Genomic DNA, 18,642 nt, shown 5'->3' on the forward strand with positions numbered 1-18,642 from the left:
GTATGAAATCTGTAAAATATTTTTTATTCATCTGAAACTGCGGCGGAATTGTTTGAGCTAGAAAAACTGCACAGAAATGTAAAGTTTAATCAAATTTAAACTTGATACCCCTAGCAATAAAATGAGCTTACGACTTGCCTTTTCCGCTTCCGGTTGACACATTTTACAGAATGGAACCCAAAGTGAAAGTAACAGAGAAGATCAGAGAGTTGCTGAAAGATGTTATTGATAAGCCTGGCACTGATATTGCAGATAAAAAACAGATAGAATGTGTCATAGATGAAAATTTCACCAATGTACCCATTAATTTGGTTCTGAAGGCTTGGAAACAGAAGAAGAAAGGTTCCATTTTTGTTCATCACATGATTATTGCATTTTAATTTTATACTCCAACTGTTTTCTTTGTGCAGTCAAAATGCATTGACTGTATATTTTCAAGTAAGATACAGGCACTGACTGCATACAACTTTTCTGTTGCAACTTCACAAACCTTACAATGTTTTGAAGTTTCAAGGATGTTGTTTGCTTCAAATAAAAACTGCTGTTTTCCTTGCTTACTTTAAAATGTAATTTTTCTTTAAAATTGTGTTACAGCATAAGGGGAATAATAGTGCACTGACTTGACAAAAACTGATGTACGAATTCAGCCCAAACTAGTGAAAATTCTGAGCTCACAGTTTTAAGCCTCATCCATGTATCAGATTTATGTCAGTGCACTGTTATTGTCGTTTGATCATCATTTATGCACAGATTTGTATTTGTTTAAAAAAAATATATATATATAAATAAATCCCTATGGTCAGATATAGGGATTTATTTTTTTTTAAGACAAGTGCCAATGATATCAAGTTGTGGTACCATGTATTCTACTATTCTAATAAGTGAACCCATACTTACAAGTTACATGTAGTTTAGTGAGGTAATTGCAAAACTTTCCATCAAATTAAAACAATATTGATATTTCAACCAAATATTTGCAGGATATTGAAATTTACCCTTATGATATAACAGTTCTTCAAGAATGGTAGAAATATTTTACACATTAACCTGTGACATAAACAAATTTTTATGCAACTGACAGCACGAAAATTGAATTCCATATAATAGGTAATGATTGCTTTTCCTATCTTGAAAAAGCAGTGGTTTGATTTGAATAATGCAATTAGAGCTATATTTTTTAGGCATGCTAGGTTCTTGAACAGCCAGTTGAACAATAGCCCAAGGTTGCTCTGATGTCCAACGGCTGATTTGCCAGACAAGCTGGTGCCGTAGGATGTCAGAGCTTGTCCCATTTCAAAAGCATGGTATTTTGCATACCAGTTCTGGTGCATGGTTTGAGTGTTAAATTTATTACTTTATTCCAAAGCTAACTGTAAACATACAGACATACATGTACATGTGAAATGATTTTTTGCGGTTGTCTGGATTCTTAACAGTGACCATATTTGCAGGAATAAAAATTCTTGGTTTTAAAAAATGATTTGCATTTCAAAGTGTAAAAAATCAATTTGGCAAGTACTTTTATCCGTACTTATTTTACTATTGGGAAAATAGAACAAAAATTAATACATAACAAAACTTAATACGCTAACAATACCAAAATTGATATCTCAGTAATAAGTTGGTTAGCATGGTTGATCATATGAAATGATATTTTCTGTTTATGCTTGGACTATGTCAATAATTATTACTGTTATTCATGAATTTGAATTTGAAGTATGTGGGTCCTGTTTGATGTTATAGAGTGAAATCCTATTATCTATTAGAAAATTTGGAATACTGGGGTATCTGAGTTCACAAGATTAATATCCTTCAATTAATTTGGATGAAAAAATGTGTCTCATCATACATCATACATGTTCATATTTTGGATAAAAACATGCATTTCACTTTACTTCATAAATGCTTGGTTTTTTTGTTATAGAAAGTAGCAATACCTTTTGGCTTAACGAACTACTGGAAGACAGTGATCTGTTTTTACCTGAATACCAACCTCCACCACGAGTAAGTCCAGTAAATATATATTTATCCCAAGGCCCATGCTTTTAGCTGTTGAAACATTTGGTTATGTAATTTAACCGTTGTCACCAACAGCATGAACAGTGAAAGCAAGTCTGTCAGCCACTTGAATCTGTCTCCCATCCAACTAATATGCTTAGAGGTATTTACTTAGTGTTATCTGCACTTCAAGAAGTGTTAAACCAGTGGACAGTATTTATATACATACTTTAAAGATGTACACCTATTATGGATAAATTGCTGTTTTTTGTTATGTTTTTTTTTTTTTTTTTACATATTTTAAGCATGTTTAACCATTTTTTGTCACTTTATGTTGTGATCAATACCTACTTTGTGCATACTTGTTACGCTTTGGAACAGTTCATGTTGGATATTCTCCTTCATTGATATTTTTCATGTGGGAGGTTCTCCGTAATTGACATTGTCTCATGTGGGAGGTCTTGGTTCCTTTGATTACTCTTCCTAATGTTAGAGGGTTAACTGGTACAAATTTGTATAATCTGTTATTCAAAAAGTATGATTAATATTATTCTAACTTTGCACTGTGTGTATATATACATGCAATGCTTATTATAGGCAAATGATTTGATTAATTTTTCCTACATTTTTAGCATGTTGAATTTAGCCAATTTTCAGCAGTATATACATTATCATTAGTACATTTCTTTAGGAAATTTGTAACCCAAACTTCAGTTTTTTTTTAACTTATTTAGTGTTTATATATATATTAATTGAAAATTCTTATGTTCTTAATAATAAAGGATGGTGACACAGATTCAGACACATTTGGGTCTAGTTTGGACTTAATTACTTGTGTGTATTTCCAATGTCTCAAGTCAAGTTTATTTTTATACTCGAAAGTACTTCCCATGTCTCTATATTATAATTACCGTCATAACTCATATATACCAGTAATTATTCTGTACATTTGTTTTGTATTTCCAGAACCCAGAACTTGAAGCCAGAATACAGAAATTGAAAAGTCAACAACAAAATCAGGAATATAAAAAGATGACTAAGAATGTTAATTTCAAAAAGGTGAATATAATGTCATATTCATTGTTTCCTATACTTCTCTACAATGTTTATATTTATTAGCATTATTATCTTGTGTTTTGCAAAGCTCAGAAACCCTGTCTGATGTTCGAAATTCACTCTAAAGGCTGCAGCCAGCCCTCTCAGAAAATGCAAGAATCTTGCAAAGTCGGGAAAAAGTCAATGATTTTACACGACTTAATTCAACTGTCAATTGTCGTTTTATTTGAAAAGTGTCCGACAATTTAGAAAGACCTGTCTGCCGTGGTTAGTAAGAGAGGAAACAAAAGACTGCTACTGCCTGGAGCTTGGTGTTTTGCAAATATTACCCCAGAAAATCAACAGTGTAATTAGTGGTATACCAGTTGGCATTGTCTATGATAAGTCATGCAGATCTACACTAAATTACAGTGATTTTATATACAACAGAAAATTAGATGAAAATGTTCTGTATTTCTATGATGAAATAAATCAGATTTGGAACACTGTGGTCTTATTTCAATACTTTGGTGGTGTCAAATTGTTGTATGTATATTGTTAATTGTCCATAATATATAAAATTAGTATCAATGTCACCATCAAACAACTTTTAAAAAACAGCTTCCATACACAACAGGCGTGACATATCTCTGTGATAACAGTTTATTTGTAAAGTTTCAGTTGCCTGGGGTCTTTTTTTTAAGTGCATTTCAACTCAATACTTTCTTGGTAATGAGTATGATATTGTATGTGTAAATGATCAGTTTGATTTTCAATTAGATCTCAAAGTTTTTGGGAAATATATAATAGAAATAACCTAGGCTGTCTGTCTGTCTGTCTGTCTGTCCACATATATATCTTTCAAACCCAATTCATCAATTGAATCTGACAGTATTTTGTTTTTTTTATTTCCAGCATTATGAACAAGATTCTGTTGGGAAGGAATGTAAGTTAATAAGCAGTTCATAAATCATTATTATCTGGGTTTAGTGACTTTAGTCATATATTTAACTCAATAATATGCCAATAAGTCTTTTGGAAAGTCAAAATTTCCCTTTAATTACAGGGCCAAAAACTGGTGAATTTCTAAAAATAAAGCAAAAACTTTCCATTTATTTGAGAACTCTTATTTGTTGGTACCAATTTTCATGATTTAGGGAAAAATAATCAGTTTGTACATCCTAGAATTTGTGGATTTGAAAACTCTATCATACAAACAAATTAGAAAGTTCCTGTCTTTTGTAAGGAACAAAATTTCATGGTTTACTAATCCAACATAAACAATGAAAATTGATATTCCATGAACAATAATAACCAGTTATATTAGAGACACACTGTTAGATCTGTGTTATATAAAGTCTGGCAGTGTCAGAGACACACTGTTGGATCTGTATTGTGTTATATAAAGTCTGGCAGTGTCAGAGACACACTGTTAGGTCTGTATTGTATAAAGTCTGGCAGTGTCAGAGTCACACTGTTAGATCTGTATTGTATAAAGTCTGGCAGTGTCAGAGACACACTGTTAGTTCTGTATTGTATAGAGTCTGGCAGTGTCAGAGACACACTGTTAGATCTGTATTGTAAACCCCTTAAGTGTGGCAGTGTCAGAGACACACTGTTAGATCTGTATTGTAAACCCCTTAAGTGTGGCATTGTCAGACACACTGTTAGATCTGTATTGTAAACCCCTTAAGTGTGGCAGTATCAGAGACACACTTTTAGATCTGTATTGTAAACCCCTAAAGTCTGGCAGTGTCAGAGACACACTGTTAGATCTGTATTGTAAACCCCTTAAGTGTGGCAGTATCAGAGACACACTGTTAGATCTGTATTATATAAAGTCTGGCAGTGTCAGAGACACACTGTTAGATCTGTATTGTAAACCCGTAAAGTCTGGCAGTGTCAAAGACACTCCGTTAGATATGTATTGTATTATAGAAAGTCTGGCAGTGTCAGAGACACACTGTTAGATCTGTATTGTAAACCCCTTAAGTGTGGCAGTATCAGAGACACACTGTTAGATCTGTATTATATAAAGTCTGGCAGTACAGTGGAATGGTCAACAATTAAAGAAATATTTGCAGAAAATTTCTAATTTCTGGTTGTAAATATTTACAACAACTAGATATTAGAAATTTGGTATAAAATTGTAGAATAATTTTGTGTTCTTGATGTTGTTTTTGAATCCATTCTTTTATTTTTTTTCAGTAAAACAATTAAACAACCAGCTGATAGGAGTAGGTAATTTTGTAGTGACTGTATTAGGAGCATTTGCCTTTGGATATAAAGGAACAGAGTATGCATTTGCTGGATCTGGAAACGATACATTCCCTTTGGTAGGTCTTTTACTTAAATGTGAAATCTAATCACTAATTTGTAATAATAAGTCATTAAGAAGGGGGGGTCCTTTTTTCACACAATAACTGGAAAATGCTTCCAACAATTTTAATGAAACTTTGCTTAATTGTTTGTATTTTGATTCTTTTGGTCCAGTTTTGAATTATTTTTTTTATTGTTTTGTTGTATGTTGTGTCCAAACCAGTTATGTCCATATCAAACTGTATCAAAATCAAGAAGTCATCAAAAAGTTAGTAATTTTTGTGTTATTTAAATCAAGGACTTGGGACCAATTGAAGTTAACTACATCACAGTACCAAACCAGGTCATACAAAATAAGTTTCCCTAAAGAGAATCAATACAAACAATCAGAAGGCTTGTGAAAATCAAATGAAAATAGTAGGATTTTTAACACTTTCTAATGAAGACAAGCATATCATGTGCTTTAATGCAACTGTTTGTTTAAACGGATAAAAGTGTGAAGAATTCAAATTTCAAAGCAATAGCCATAGCCATTTTTATCATGTATTTTTATATGCCGTCTTTTAGAACAGGACATATTATGATATAGCGGGGTCTGTCCATGTGATGTTCACACTTGACACAATAACTCAAAAATGTTGCCATATAATTTTTTGAAATGTTGATGAATTGTTTCTTTTGATTGATGTGTTCTCCATTTAGGTTTTTATGAATTTGAGAATTTTTTTTTTTTGAGTTATAGGACTTTATTTGTACAAAAATGGGAAGATTTTCTGTTTTCGGACTATAACTCAAAAACCATTGCAGCAATTTCAGTGAAATTTTGTTGAATTATTTTATTTTCGCTGTTGAAAGTTTCAATTATGGACAATTTGTGATTTTACGCTTTAGAGTTATGTGACTTTATTAATAAAAAAAAGGGGGAATTTTGCAGTTTTCAAACTATCACTCAAGAGTTGTTGCACTTATTTTCATGGAACTTTGGCAAATTGTTTTGGTTGATTGGTTTGAGCTTGCTTTCAATTGACATGAATTTCTGACTTCATTTATGAGTTATGGGACTTTATTCATAAATAGGAGGGGGATTTCTCATATTTGCACTATAACCTGAAAATGTTTCAAGCAACTTTCGTGAAACCTTGTTGTTTATTTCTATAAGTGTAGCTCTCTTTTGATTTTCATATATATTTTGTTATACAATGGTCTCACTAACCACTTCTAACCTTGCCATTACTTTACATGTTAAAAAAGTAATTTTCAAAGTCTCACTGTGAATTCCCAGGACAAATGACATCTTAAAGCTGCATATGGTTGTGAAGCTTGGAAAATAAGGCTTCCAAAATCATTGTGCTAATGGTACGATCATAGTAGTAATTCTTCACAAAATTTACTTGAATAAATAATACTGAAAATTCACATTTTTACCTGTTCTGCTAACTGACAGCATGGAGGCAAATTACTCACACATGTAAACAATATTCATATACTTTTGTAGTTAATTACATATATGATTTTAAAGTACACATTCTCAGCTTTATTTTGACTACTTTTAATCATAATACACACAAATAATGCACTTACAATGCATATGTCTAGGTTCAGTGTGTTTTTGGTACTACATAGGGGGTGGCCATTTGACCCGGAAGTGGTTAGTGAGACCAATGTTCCTATTGAGTTATGGGACTTGATTCATATAAATATTTGGCAGTTTCCTGTTTTTTTACTTTGACTCAAAACACTGCCGCCAAATTCCATAACATTATGAATTTTTTTTATTTCCTTCAATCTAGGCTTTTGATTTTTATTAATCATAACCTACAGGAACGAATTCTGGGATTTATAGAATACATTTTGTCTGTGTGTCTGTTCATGTTATCTTTTAAAAGTGACATTGCAAGGCTTCCATTCTGGTCAAAACATTGGCTTATGTGATATATTTAATCACATTTAATTGACCTCTGGGAGCATATTTATTATTTTATTTTATTTATTATATTTTTTTTTGCAGCAATTAATGGCTGGTCTGGTCCTCGGAACAATTGTATTTTTTGCCGATCTCTACTTCCTTATCAAAGAAGACAGTAAAACATGACATTCAAGAAACCAAGAGGTATTATCCAAGGGAGATAACTTGCAGGAACGATAATAGTGTCAGATGCTAGTCTAAATAAATAAAATCAGTAGTAGGAGCCAGGCAATGGATGATATCAGAATACTGTTATATTGTGCAATATTAATTATTTATGATAATGAGATAATTTTTATGGTTATATATATTGAAAGGGTTTTTATTTCCTTTCAACCATTGAACAAGAAGGATTTAAACAGCATTGCCTTGTATTGTTCTGAATAAAGGTTATTCTTGGTAAAATTTTGTTTCATTACCATATAGAGTTTTCTTAATATATATTTTTTGGTTGTCTTTGGGTGTCTGATCTAAAAAAAAAAAAAGAAGAAGATACAACAAACAAATACACTATGTGCTAACAGTGCAAATTTGCGATCACCAATACAAAGTGAAATGTTTTATGATGAACTCCTGTCTCCCATTAATATGGGCTACTTTAATAATGTCTGATTCTAGATAAGTAAATGACTATACTGATGCTAGTAAGTTTTGTTGGATTTGGGTTGATCGTTTAATTTCAATGAATAGTGAGAGTTTCAATGGTTTCCTATTATCTGATGATTGTTTTACTTGTGTGTGAATTATGTTAACATTTCACACACACTTGTGAAACCTAGTAACTTTTTCTCCATTGATGAATTAAGAACCACTACATTTTGTTTACTTGGGGTCCATAATTTGAAGGAAGTGATTGAGTTATTTTGAAAAGGTTGCCATTTTTTGGTAGAAAATTAAAAAAATTCCTAGTCTCTCTTTGGTTTGCTCTATATAAAGTATACAAATCTATATAAATAATTTCTGAGTGTTTTACCATAGTATTAACTAGGCTTTTTGATACATTCTCAGGTTAGTATTTAAAAGACCCTGTATATGATTGGATAGACAAAAGAGCCTTTTAAAAGTTAATTGCCAAAAAGATTTTTCCATTTTTGGCTCACCATTGCATTAGTGCCAACTCATGGCCATGTTCCAGATGAGCTATTTCCATCACTGTGTGCCTGTCATTGTCTGTCTTCATTAAAATCTTCTCCTCTGAAATCAGTCTGTGATATTATCAAATTTGAGAACCAACATCTTTGGGGAAAGGGGTGTGTAATGTTTGCAGACCAAGCATCAAACATGTCTGCAGTAGCTATTTTTGTAAAATCGCAAAAAAATTGCAGTAGTAAATTGGTATGGCTGTTGTCATCGTCTGTGTCATCTTCATCCGTAGATGCTTGGCTTTCATGCTAGAACTTGAGTTTCGATTGATCTTTATAAAATTTTAAAACAAGGTTCCAAACCACAAAAGATAGGATAGTATTGATTTTTGGGGCTATGTTCCCAACTGTTTTATAATTAGACAAGCATTTCATGGAATTTAACTATATAACTTTGATTAAAGCATTGGAATGTCTAGGATATTGTTCCACAATAGTCTACTTGTTCTATAACACAATGATCAGAGTTGGATTGATTTTTGGGGTGAAGACTTGTTTTTTAGAAATTAGGGGCCAAAAAGGGAAACATGAGCATTTTCCCTATGTCCAGACAGTAACTTGACTATTGGTGAATGAATGGCTTTGATATTGTATAAGGTGCAATACCACAAAAGGCAGATATGGATTGATTTTTGGGGTTGTTAATTTCTGGTCTATTTTTTCATTGGATATAAAGGGCCAAAGAGGACCATGTCCCAAAAATTGGAACTAATTTATTTTTGGTGCGCTTCAGAATTTTTTTTCCATTGAATTCCACAAGAAAATCCCAGCCTCAATACAAGTTTTAAGAAGAATGCTTTCCAAATCTTTTTTTTAGGTTGATCCATTAATGCACCATGAAGCAGACCTTTGTACTTAAATTGAATTTCAAAATATTGTGCAATATTGTGTCCAAAATGAGTTGTCGTATCCATAATGAACTGTAAGTCCTATGTTAAGTATGTCAAAAACTAATTTTGTGTCCACACTTGCCCGTAGTGAACAGAGTTCAACTGTCTGCGGTCGTATCATGCTGCGTTCGGTGGAGCCTTTTATTAGCCTATAACTAGATGGAAATTTTCAATTGTTGAAATTATCGGTAAGACAATGCTACAAAAGGTGTCATTGTTCAGGGTTTGACGACTCAATTTAGGAATTATTGCCCTTGACCAATTGTGTTTCGGTTGTATACTAACTTGAAAACAGTAACAGATTAAAAAAAAACCTTAATGTTATAATCCTTATAGCAATATTAAGTCCTATAGCGTTCAAGTTGTTTAATGATTCCATATTAGAGTTGTCGTTAAAAGTTAAAAAAGACATATTTTACAAGGTGAACGAATCACCCTGCGTAGAGTCTCTCGTTTTACATTGTTGATGCCTTATGTCTGACTTCAACTTTTAAAGGTCTTCCACCACTTCCACTCTGATCAGAGTTTTGTCAAACATTTAATCGAAGATCTATAACAAGTTTTAATGTTGGTGTCCGTACTTGTCCCATCTTCTCCGGGTTCAACCTTTGCAGTAATATCAAGCTGTGGCTTGCGAAGCATTTTATTATTTTTTTCCATTAAAAAACTGGAAGTGCAATATAATTAATTTTAATAGTAATTCAATTCATTTTTATAAAGCATACTTGTTGATACCATTCACAAGAAAAGATCATCTGCAGAACTAAGATGGCTGAGAACATCTGTTGATGAATCAGTTGTATAAAATGTGTCTGAAATTGATCCACTGTCATGTACAGGGAATACACAAAACTCAGTCGATAATGGTGTATTGCTTATTGTTGCTGCCTGTTTGTTCTCGCAACATATAGATCTCACTGTTAGTTCTAAAGGAGTGGAACCGTTAGGTTCGATGATTTCATTAGTATGACTACCTGCAGTACCAGTGTTGATAGTATCTGGGGTAGAATTTGACGAATTGTCGACACTTTCATAAAGTGTAACAGTGTTGACAGTTGAGTTCAAGTCCTGTATCTCTGCTAATGATTCTGTGGAAAATTGTCCCTCTTCATTGAAGACTTCGGAACTTGAATCACTCCCATCCTGTACAGAGACTATGAATCTTCTATCTAACCTGTTACCAACAGGACATGACTCACTATCATGTAGACTTTCAAAAGTAAACTGGTTACCACTATAGCTATCACTCAGAGACATTCTAGCATTATCATGCTGGCCACTCGTATCTACTCTATGGCTGGGCGCTATGTAGAATTCGTGGTGTTGTAGCTCGGTAGGTTGGCACCCACCGCCTAAAACACAATCCCATTCTGTAGGCTCAAAGTCTTCGTATTCCCAGGATCCAAGTAGATCATTAACTGTAACGTTGGTTGCTGATGACCTGCTGTTGTCTTCGCTGACATTAGATGCAAAGCGAGTGCAGTTGCCACCATGGTAAGCTGTGAGGTGTTGAGAAAGACCTGTAGTAGGACTGGCTTCGGTGAGATATCGTATTTCTACAGAAGTATTTGGTATCATGGTTTCAATATAACCTCCACATCCTGTGGATGCTACTAAAGGTAATTGACCTGAATTTGTTTGCTCTCCCGAAACTACTCCAGGAGTTGATGTTCCTTGTAAGAGTTCAACATTTTGAGGACTGACTGACTTTGTTCTTCCAACCTGTTCTTCTGTGCAGGATCTTACGTTACCATGGAAATCGCTACCAGTTTCTTCCAGTTTAATTCTTTTTTTAGGAATATAGGATTCGGGATCATCTTCTGTTTCAGAATTCACTTCAACGCTGCTATTCTCATCATCATCATCGGTTGCTTCATCATCAGCTTCCACTTCAACATCTTCATCTGTTTCATCGCTTTCGCTATCATCTGGGTAATCATTATCTGCTTCGTTGATATCCATGAACTCAGGCTGAAATTCTTCATCACTTTCATCGTTGCTATCAAACATTAACGCTGCAAAGACACCACCTTCATCATCTGTAATATCATTCTCGTCATCGTCGTTATTTTCCTCTCTATCTCCGTTATTTTCTGTATCCTCTTGATTTTCATCATTCTCAACCTCAACATTTTCATTGTTTACATTGGCATCAACATGTGCATCGTTATTATTTCCAGCTTCGTTCTCGTTTTCTTGATTATCCGGCCTTTCGTTATTTTCATTGTTGTTATCAACCTGAGGGACTATGACATCTTCGTTTCCATCATTTCCTTCACCATTTTCATCTTCTACGTCTTCATTATTTCCTACTTCATTAATAATGGCTTGTTGGTTATCTTCATTTTCATTTCCTACTTCTGGGTTATTATCAACATTGGCATCATCCCCATTAGCTCTTTCTCCTCCATTCTCAATATTTACACCTTGGACGTCAACATTTTCTGCCTCATCATTGACTTGGTCTACATTATTTCCAATTACTGCGTTTCCCCCACCATGGATATCATCTTCGTTTTCAGATTCTTCAGTTTCATCTTCAGTATCCTCTTCTTCCTCCTCGGATGATATCGCCTGTGTTGTTATTATCACATTTGGATTTCTCTGATTAATTGCTTGGACAAGTTGTTTTCTGATGAATAATAAGTACCGCAACTCTGACTCATTTAAACCTAAAACTCCAAGATTCAGGGAACGAAGGTCTGGAATAAATAAAATCGAAATATGAACACAGAAATCCGAGATTTAAGGAACAGAAGTCTGAAAAGAAGTGAAAAATATATGGGGTATATACCTAGAACTCCTTGAGTTCCAGGAGGCTTCATGTTTATGGGTGTCTGAAAAAAATCTAACATTGAAATCAAGTAACTATACTCTTGGAATCATAAAGCAAAGATAATCTATCGTCAGAGGGTCAAGACATTCCTTTGAGAACACAGATTTATACCATTTGATCGTTTTACATAGCCAGATGTGACACGAGTAACTCTGGGTATTTTTACTGTAGTGCACAATACGCTTAGCTACCCTACCAGTGCATCGGATTCTTCTAAGTTTTTATTTTGTGAATTTATAATTTTTAAAAATCGTTTTTAAATAATATAACTGAACTTATCTATGGAACGCAATAAGGGCCTTAAGATAAAGGTAAACGTTATAGATGGTGCAGTTAATGAATTACATTACAATTAATTTGTTGCACCGGGCTGTGTGTTTTACGTATTATATTGTGAATTGGATATTAGTAGTAATTCATTATCTGCGCCATCTATAACATTATCTTTGTCTTCTGGGCCTTTATGGCGTTCCATACTTATCATTGTCACTTTTATAAGCTATGCTGACTAAAGCGTCGGCTTACAGTGCTAGACAATCACACTATTTGTGCTGAGCTAAGACTAGTACAACACAATGTTGGTATTGGTCGTTTTGTATCACGTGATACTGGTAGACAAGAAAATCGCGATTTTAAGACAAGGCAAATTAAGTTTAAGAGAGGTGACATAGACTACTTACTTATATGGTGGTGTTGTTGCATCTGACAGATCTTTTCCACCGTGTTTACAGACATTCTACAGAACAGACTGAGATCTCTGACTCTCTGGCATCTGCTGAGAAAATATAGGATCTCATCATCAACCGGCATGTGTTTGTCTAGATGTAAGCTGAAACTCCCTGTAACATATAATACATTAGTGTGTACAAAGACAGTTCAATGACGACGCCGTGGGTAATTCACTGTTATCGGTGGCGCTGCATGGTATACTAATAATCACTTTTAGTCTCCTTGTTTTGGCGGAGACTATAGATTTTCAATACGTGAGTCCAGTAATTTGCCCATCACATACATACTGTCATACCTTTTGTTTTCCTACCGCTGTGACATCTTGGCATTGTTCACCTTCAGTGAGTTTTGGCAAAATTACATTTAATATACAGAACTTTGCACTTGGTAACTTTCATGAAAATATCCTCCTTCATTTCTGAATGTTTTAAGATGTTGAGATGACCTTTGGTGTTGTGGGAATACAAATCAAATTTACGGTTAAATCCATTTTTTAGAAAAAATCATAAAGTAGTAATTATCCCCCAAAAAAATTATTGTACTACTAGTATGTCAATAACTTGTACTCATTTTGCCTAATTCGTAGAAAGAGAAGTACATCGAACAGATAACGGTGTTTTGAGGGTAGAATATTATTTTGTCCTTTGAATTAAAATTTGTGTAAAAAGAGCACATTAAAACTCCTGCTGTTATTCAGGGAATTTAACTAATGTCATAGTTTGTGAAACTCGAAGCAATTAAACCAGACCAAATAAACTAGCACTAAAAATCGACCATAACTAGTATAATGTACCATGCAAATGCACCACTAGATTAATCACCATTCCTTTCTCCAAACTCAAGCTAAGCTAATTAGTTTATATAAACAAGAATAGACAGAACAATCCCTTACAAATGTATCACAAACATATGTTTATTTAACATCTTATCGAGGGACTGGACCCTTAAAAGTTAAAGTAATTTTATCGTGATGTTAGCTTGGCTGTTAAGCAACTCTATATTTCACAATGTTATAATTATTTTATCGTGATGTACGAGAGGAAAGTTAGCTATTAAGCAACTCTATTCCACAATGTTATAATTACTGTCTATCAGGCGTCAAAACGCCTTTCATGTTAGTAAACCTACCAATTCTGTCTTGTATTTCACTTACCAAGAGTATCAGAGTAGACATTTCCGATGTGATGAATCAGTCCACACAGTCTTTGTAAGCTTTCCATTCTATTTTCAACAATCGCAGGCCAAGCAATGATATCAACCTCGTACATTGGGATTGTCTCTGGTAAGGCATGATGTATTGTATGACGGAATCCTGCGGCGTACAAATAAAATATGACTTTAGTAGAAGGACAGTCGTATTTAAAGTTGGTCCATTCTTCTGGTGGTATGAGGCAGTTGTTGACATCGTTATCAATAGTTAATGTTAGTTTGTCCATTTTCTTTTGTTTTGCAAACATTCTGAGAATGCTTCCACACATTGTGTTATAATTGGTGTAGATGTATTCCAGTGCTATTAGTTTAACTATTGCCTCTCGGTATCGTGTTATAGAAACTGGTGTAACATCGGTCTGGAACATGTCTTCCATGTAGAAAATCTTAAGTTTTCTAGCAGCCACTCCGCGACCAAGAGCTTCTAGTATGCGACAACCGTCAATTAGTGACATTCGTGCTGCTATCAGATTCAATACTTCTAAATTACGACAACGGCGGAGAAATCGGCAGAGAGCCGAAACAACTCTATTCTTTGACGCTACAAAATGCCAGTTACGTTCCATATTGGCGTGGAAAAGTGTAAACTCTTTGATTTGTATACCCGGAGTCGTAGCCAATTTCTTTAAGAAGAATTCTGTAGCTAGTGATATAGATTTCACCGTTCGATATGTTGGCCCGTGAAATCTTATAGTCAACGTTCTTAAGTGTTTTCCGAACCGTTGTACATATCGCCATGCCCTCTCGGCAGAATCCATGGCATTGAAACCACCAACGCTTACACATCTTTGGCGCCAAAGCAATGGGGTTTCGAAGAGTCGCTTCCAGTTCTTGCACACCAGTGCGGTTTCGACACGTTCATGGTCTGAAAGGCATTTATATATCTCAAGTAAGGCAACATCAGGAAGGTTTGCCCATTCATCTTTTACTGCAACTTCGTCCATTTTTGCTGTTATTATTACGAAATATATCTACATTATTCTTCACATTGACAAAACAGTGAATCTTTCTAACACGAGTATGGCAACGCGGACGTCACAGTGAATGAGGAAGGAGTCATGCCATTCGAAAGAAAATTGTTGTCAAATTGGTTGCATGTAGATTTTTCGCTTGAGTATAAACTTTAAATTTAAAATAAAATAGGCATTCCATGAATTTTTTTTTTAAAATCCCTTTTAGCAATTATTGTATACGCTTAGATAACAACGTTAACGTCACTGAGCAGAGCGATGGGCTTCATAGATACGTCCAACGCTAGCTTAGTAACGCTTCTCAGTGCATGGAAAGATTGTGGATCGTGAAGAAAGTGAGTACATTATTAACATCCATGTCCAGAGTATTCGGTTCCGAGATGGAGGAAGTACAGTCGAGGTGGGTCAACATACCAGATGTCGTCATGATAGAAATATACAAATGTTTAAAAGACAAGGACCGTGCCGCGGCAGCCCAAGTGTGTAAATCATGGGCAAGACTCTTCAAAACACCCTGCTTATGGCGTTCTCGACACTTTGAGATGGGTGGCTATAAGGCGCATCTTAATGGAAGTCGCGCTTGTGCATTTGCAAATCTCTTTGGAAGCTACGTGCGATATTTGTCGATTTCCTGCAGTCATCCATCGTATCATACGACAAAGGTGTTTCAGAAAGCCATTGATGATGTATTTGGGAAAATGCGACAAGCACAACTATCAGAATTCGAACTAGAGAGATTAGAATTGGAGCGATATTGGAAATACGAGACACCCCGAGACAGGCTAATATCTTGTTTTGTGCGATTCTTTAAATCACAGAAATATCTTAGAACGTTTGATATGACTGCGGCGCAGTGCAACTTGGAAGGTGGAATAAGAATGTTACAAACACTCGGAACAAGTTGTGGAGAAAAAATCGAGGACCTGTATATAGAAGATTTCTTTCATTCTAGAATTGCAGTTTTCCAATCAGATCGTTACAGAGAGTCCATTTTTAAGTTTACAAATTTGAATTATCTAGGAATAAATTACAATTGCATCTCGGATGAAATAATTGAAGCATTGTCAAAAACTCTAGAAGGCAGATTAGAATGCATGAATATTAAAGTTTACAAAAACGATCCACACTTCCATACAGTTAGCCGCAACAGTTGGTTCTTGCTGCGTCGGAAATGTCCCAAGTTAAAGGTCACAATTTGGTTTGAGAGTATAGGTCATGCTTCGGATATAGTACCTGTGTTAGTTAAGGAGATCCCTTTAAAGGACTTACATGTATGGACCGGGTATGATGACGAGCTTGAGTGGAGATTGGCGACAACTATAGACCACATAGCCACATCTTACAGTACTACTCTCAGTAAGCGTTCATAACTTAATTCAAAGTTAACATAATTCGTAGTCAAAACAACAGCTATAATGGGATAATTTTGGTGCAGTATTCAAATTCGTCATGTCATCGTAATGTAATCACGAACATTTTCTGGTAGTGTCTACTTATTTCAAAAGTTCCATTAAAAAATAGTTTTATTGCACACAAATTTCTATAAAGAGTAATGTTACCTACACAGCCATATATGTCACACATGAGAACCATATGGTTTGCGACATATGATACTAGTAATCATATGAAACGAGCGTGATATGATAATCATATGGTTCAGTTTCCATATGATTATCGCGTGATCATCATACGATAATCATATGCTTTCAGGCCAAAATTAACATATGAGAATCATATGACTATCATTTGTAAATTATCTTGTGATTATCATATGGCTTTCATATGATTATCATATAAATCGAGCACCATATGATTACCGATACCATATGTGGCACATTTGGTTATGTACGGTGGGATATATTTGGTTGACAAGTTTTCTTTATCATAATCATATCTCCTTTGTTTAGAATCACTGTCTTTGGAGTTAGACAACAACCACGAATTAGTTGATGAAAATTTACTGAGATTGTTACAACGATGTAAAAACCTACAACATCTGACATTGAATGCCATTATCGTCGTCGGAACAGCCAGGGACATCTGCCAGTTACAGTCGGAGAAGAAAATAAGTAAGTACCAAGTCCTATCATCGGGATCGGTTCTCACTGCCAACGTACAGCCGTCTGGTGTGCTACATGTTGTTAGTGTGGGTGAATACTTACAATTTATAGACCTCGAAGAGAAGACATGTAGTTTTGGGAAAAAAGAAAAAGATGCACATTACAGTACAAGTGTGCTTATATCTCGTATATATCGTTTAGGTTTCAGCCGCTAATTGATATTTCTCAGACTAGTAAATCTTTACTTTGGGTGAGCGTTGATGTGTGATACTCGTCTGCTGCAATATTCGGTAGATCCATTTGCTAAGATTAAGATAATTTTAAACTAACTCCAACGAGGAAATATAATTCACATTATAATATCAAGACTCAATAGCAGTAATTCATGTACTTATCTAGTAATATCATTACATTTATATAACAGGTTAAAGAGTTGGGATACATTACTGAAATCTCGTTTGAACTTTGTATACAATAAAATAAAATTTACCACTTGATACTGAAAAAGGCATTGTTAAAAAAAAGCAAAAATTCTTTTTATTCCATATCCATCACTATTCATTCAATCATGAATGCTTATATGAAAACACAATACTATCTAAAGTAAATATACCAATATGTCATATATTTAGATTAAAATGTAACTTTTTTGTATATGCATTATAAGTGTTTGTTTCAACCCTATATCGCCTGCCCTATATCACATACCTTCACAGAACGTACTTGGAGTATGGTAAAAATATGATATAATGAACATGACATGTTAAAATCTGTATCACATACTGTATCAACCCTCGACCTATATTATCCCGCGGACCGACGGCCCTTGGGGTGATCTAGGAGTCTCGGGTTGATACAGTATGTGATACAGATTTTAACACGTAATATCCAGTATATAAAAGGACTAAAAGTTATTTAATATCTAAAAGCAAATAAAAACATTTCTGCAAAGTTTCATTGTAACCATACTGTATTTTATAGATTTAAAGTCGATGCATCTAACAGCCTGTGGTTTATCTGAAGCTGAATGGGTAACAATATGTCACTTCAGGGACGAGTATAGTGAAATGCTGAAGCAACAGAACTTAGACTTCAGATTCAGTACGGATTTATTGGTAGATTTAGACCCCATGTGATGATAGGGGTATACTTTATCGGATGCTTTAGAGTTTGGAATTATTTGGGGTTTTTATATTGTAAAAATTGAATATAATATAGAATGTTGAATGAATTATACGTTAAAGTCCTGGATTGTAAATTATAAATATGTGTAATAATTTCTTTTACAATACATGATTTTTAGTCAAGCAAACTTTAAAACATTGAAATATATATATAATGAAGTGGTAAATGAAGATTAGATGTGTTTTTTTCTTTGGATTTAGATATGATTTTTGCTAGGCATGTTACTTCTTTCATTTCAACCATACAAATAATGTTATACAACATACACACTGTATAAACATGACCAGATGTAGTAGTATTTG

At 34.2% G+C, this 18,642-nt stretch overlaps 3 protein-coding genes across 3 annotated transcripts; 2 read left to right on the forward strand and 1 right to left on the reverse strand.

The window, feature by feature from the left end:
• The first annotated feature begins 141 nt into the window (after positions 1-141).
• On the forward strand, positions 142-7,723 carry LOC148608638 (vacuolar ATPase assembly protein VMA12-like). Its single transcript, XM_088543775.1, has 6 exons — positions 142-342; positions 1,925-2,004; positions 2,965-3,057; positions 3,949-3,979; positions 5,242-5,369; positions 7,361-7,723. The coding sequence occupies exons 1-6, from the start codon at positions 171-173 to the stop codon at positions 7,442-7,444; spliced, it is 588 nt and encodes a 195-aa protein (XP_088399901.1). The 5' UTR covers positions 142-170; the 3' UTR covers positions 7,445-7,723.
• A 2,301-nt stretch (positions 7,724-10,024) lies between these two features.
• On the reverse strand, positions 10,025-15,171 carry LOC148608639 (uncharacterized). The gene is made up of 3 exons (XM_088543931.1): positions 14,069-15,171; positions 12,867-13,025; positions 10,025-12,052 (listed from the first exon to the last, which is right to left on the reverse strand). The coding sequence occupies exons 1-3, from the start codon at positions 15,066-15,068 to the stop codon at positions 10,089-10,091; spliced, it is 3,123 nt and encodes a 1,040-aa protein (XP_088400057.1). The 5' UTR covers positions 15,069-15,171; the 3' UTR covers positions 10,025-10,088.
• Positions 15,172-15,358: 187 nt separating this feature from the next.
• LOC148608640 (F-box only protein 39-like) lies at positions 15,359-18,437 on the forward strand. Its single transcript, XM_088543932.1, has 3 exons — positions 15,359-16,451; positions 17,003-17,164; positions 18,137-18,437. The coding sequence occupies exons 1-3, from the start codon at positions 15,404-15,406 to the stop codon at positions 18,289-18,291; spliced, it is 1,365 nt and encodes a 454-aa protein (XP_088400058.1). The 5' UTR covers positions 15,359-15,403; the 3' UTR covers positions 18,292-18,437.
• The last annotated feature ends 205 nt before the right edge of the window (positions 18,438-18,642 follow it).

Source organism: Perna viridis, chromosome 9 (genome assembly GCF_037379345.1).
Source record: "Perna viridis isolate PV_CMFRI_1.1 ecotype Kerala chromosome 9, ASM3737934v1, whole genome shotgun sequence".
In the NCBI taxonomy this organism is placed as follows: Eukaryota; Metazoa; Mollusca; class Bivalvia; order Mytilida; family Mytilidae; genus Perna; species Perna viridis.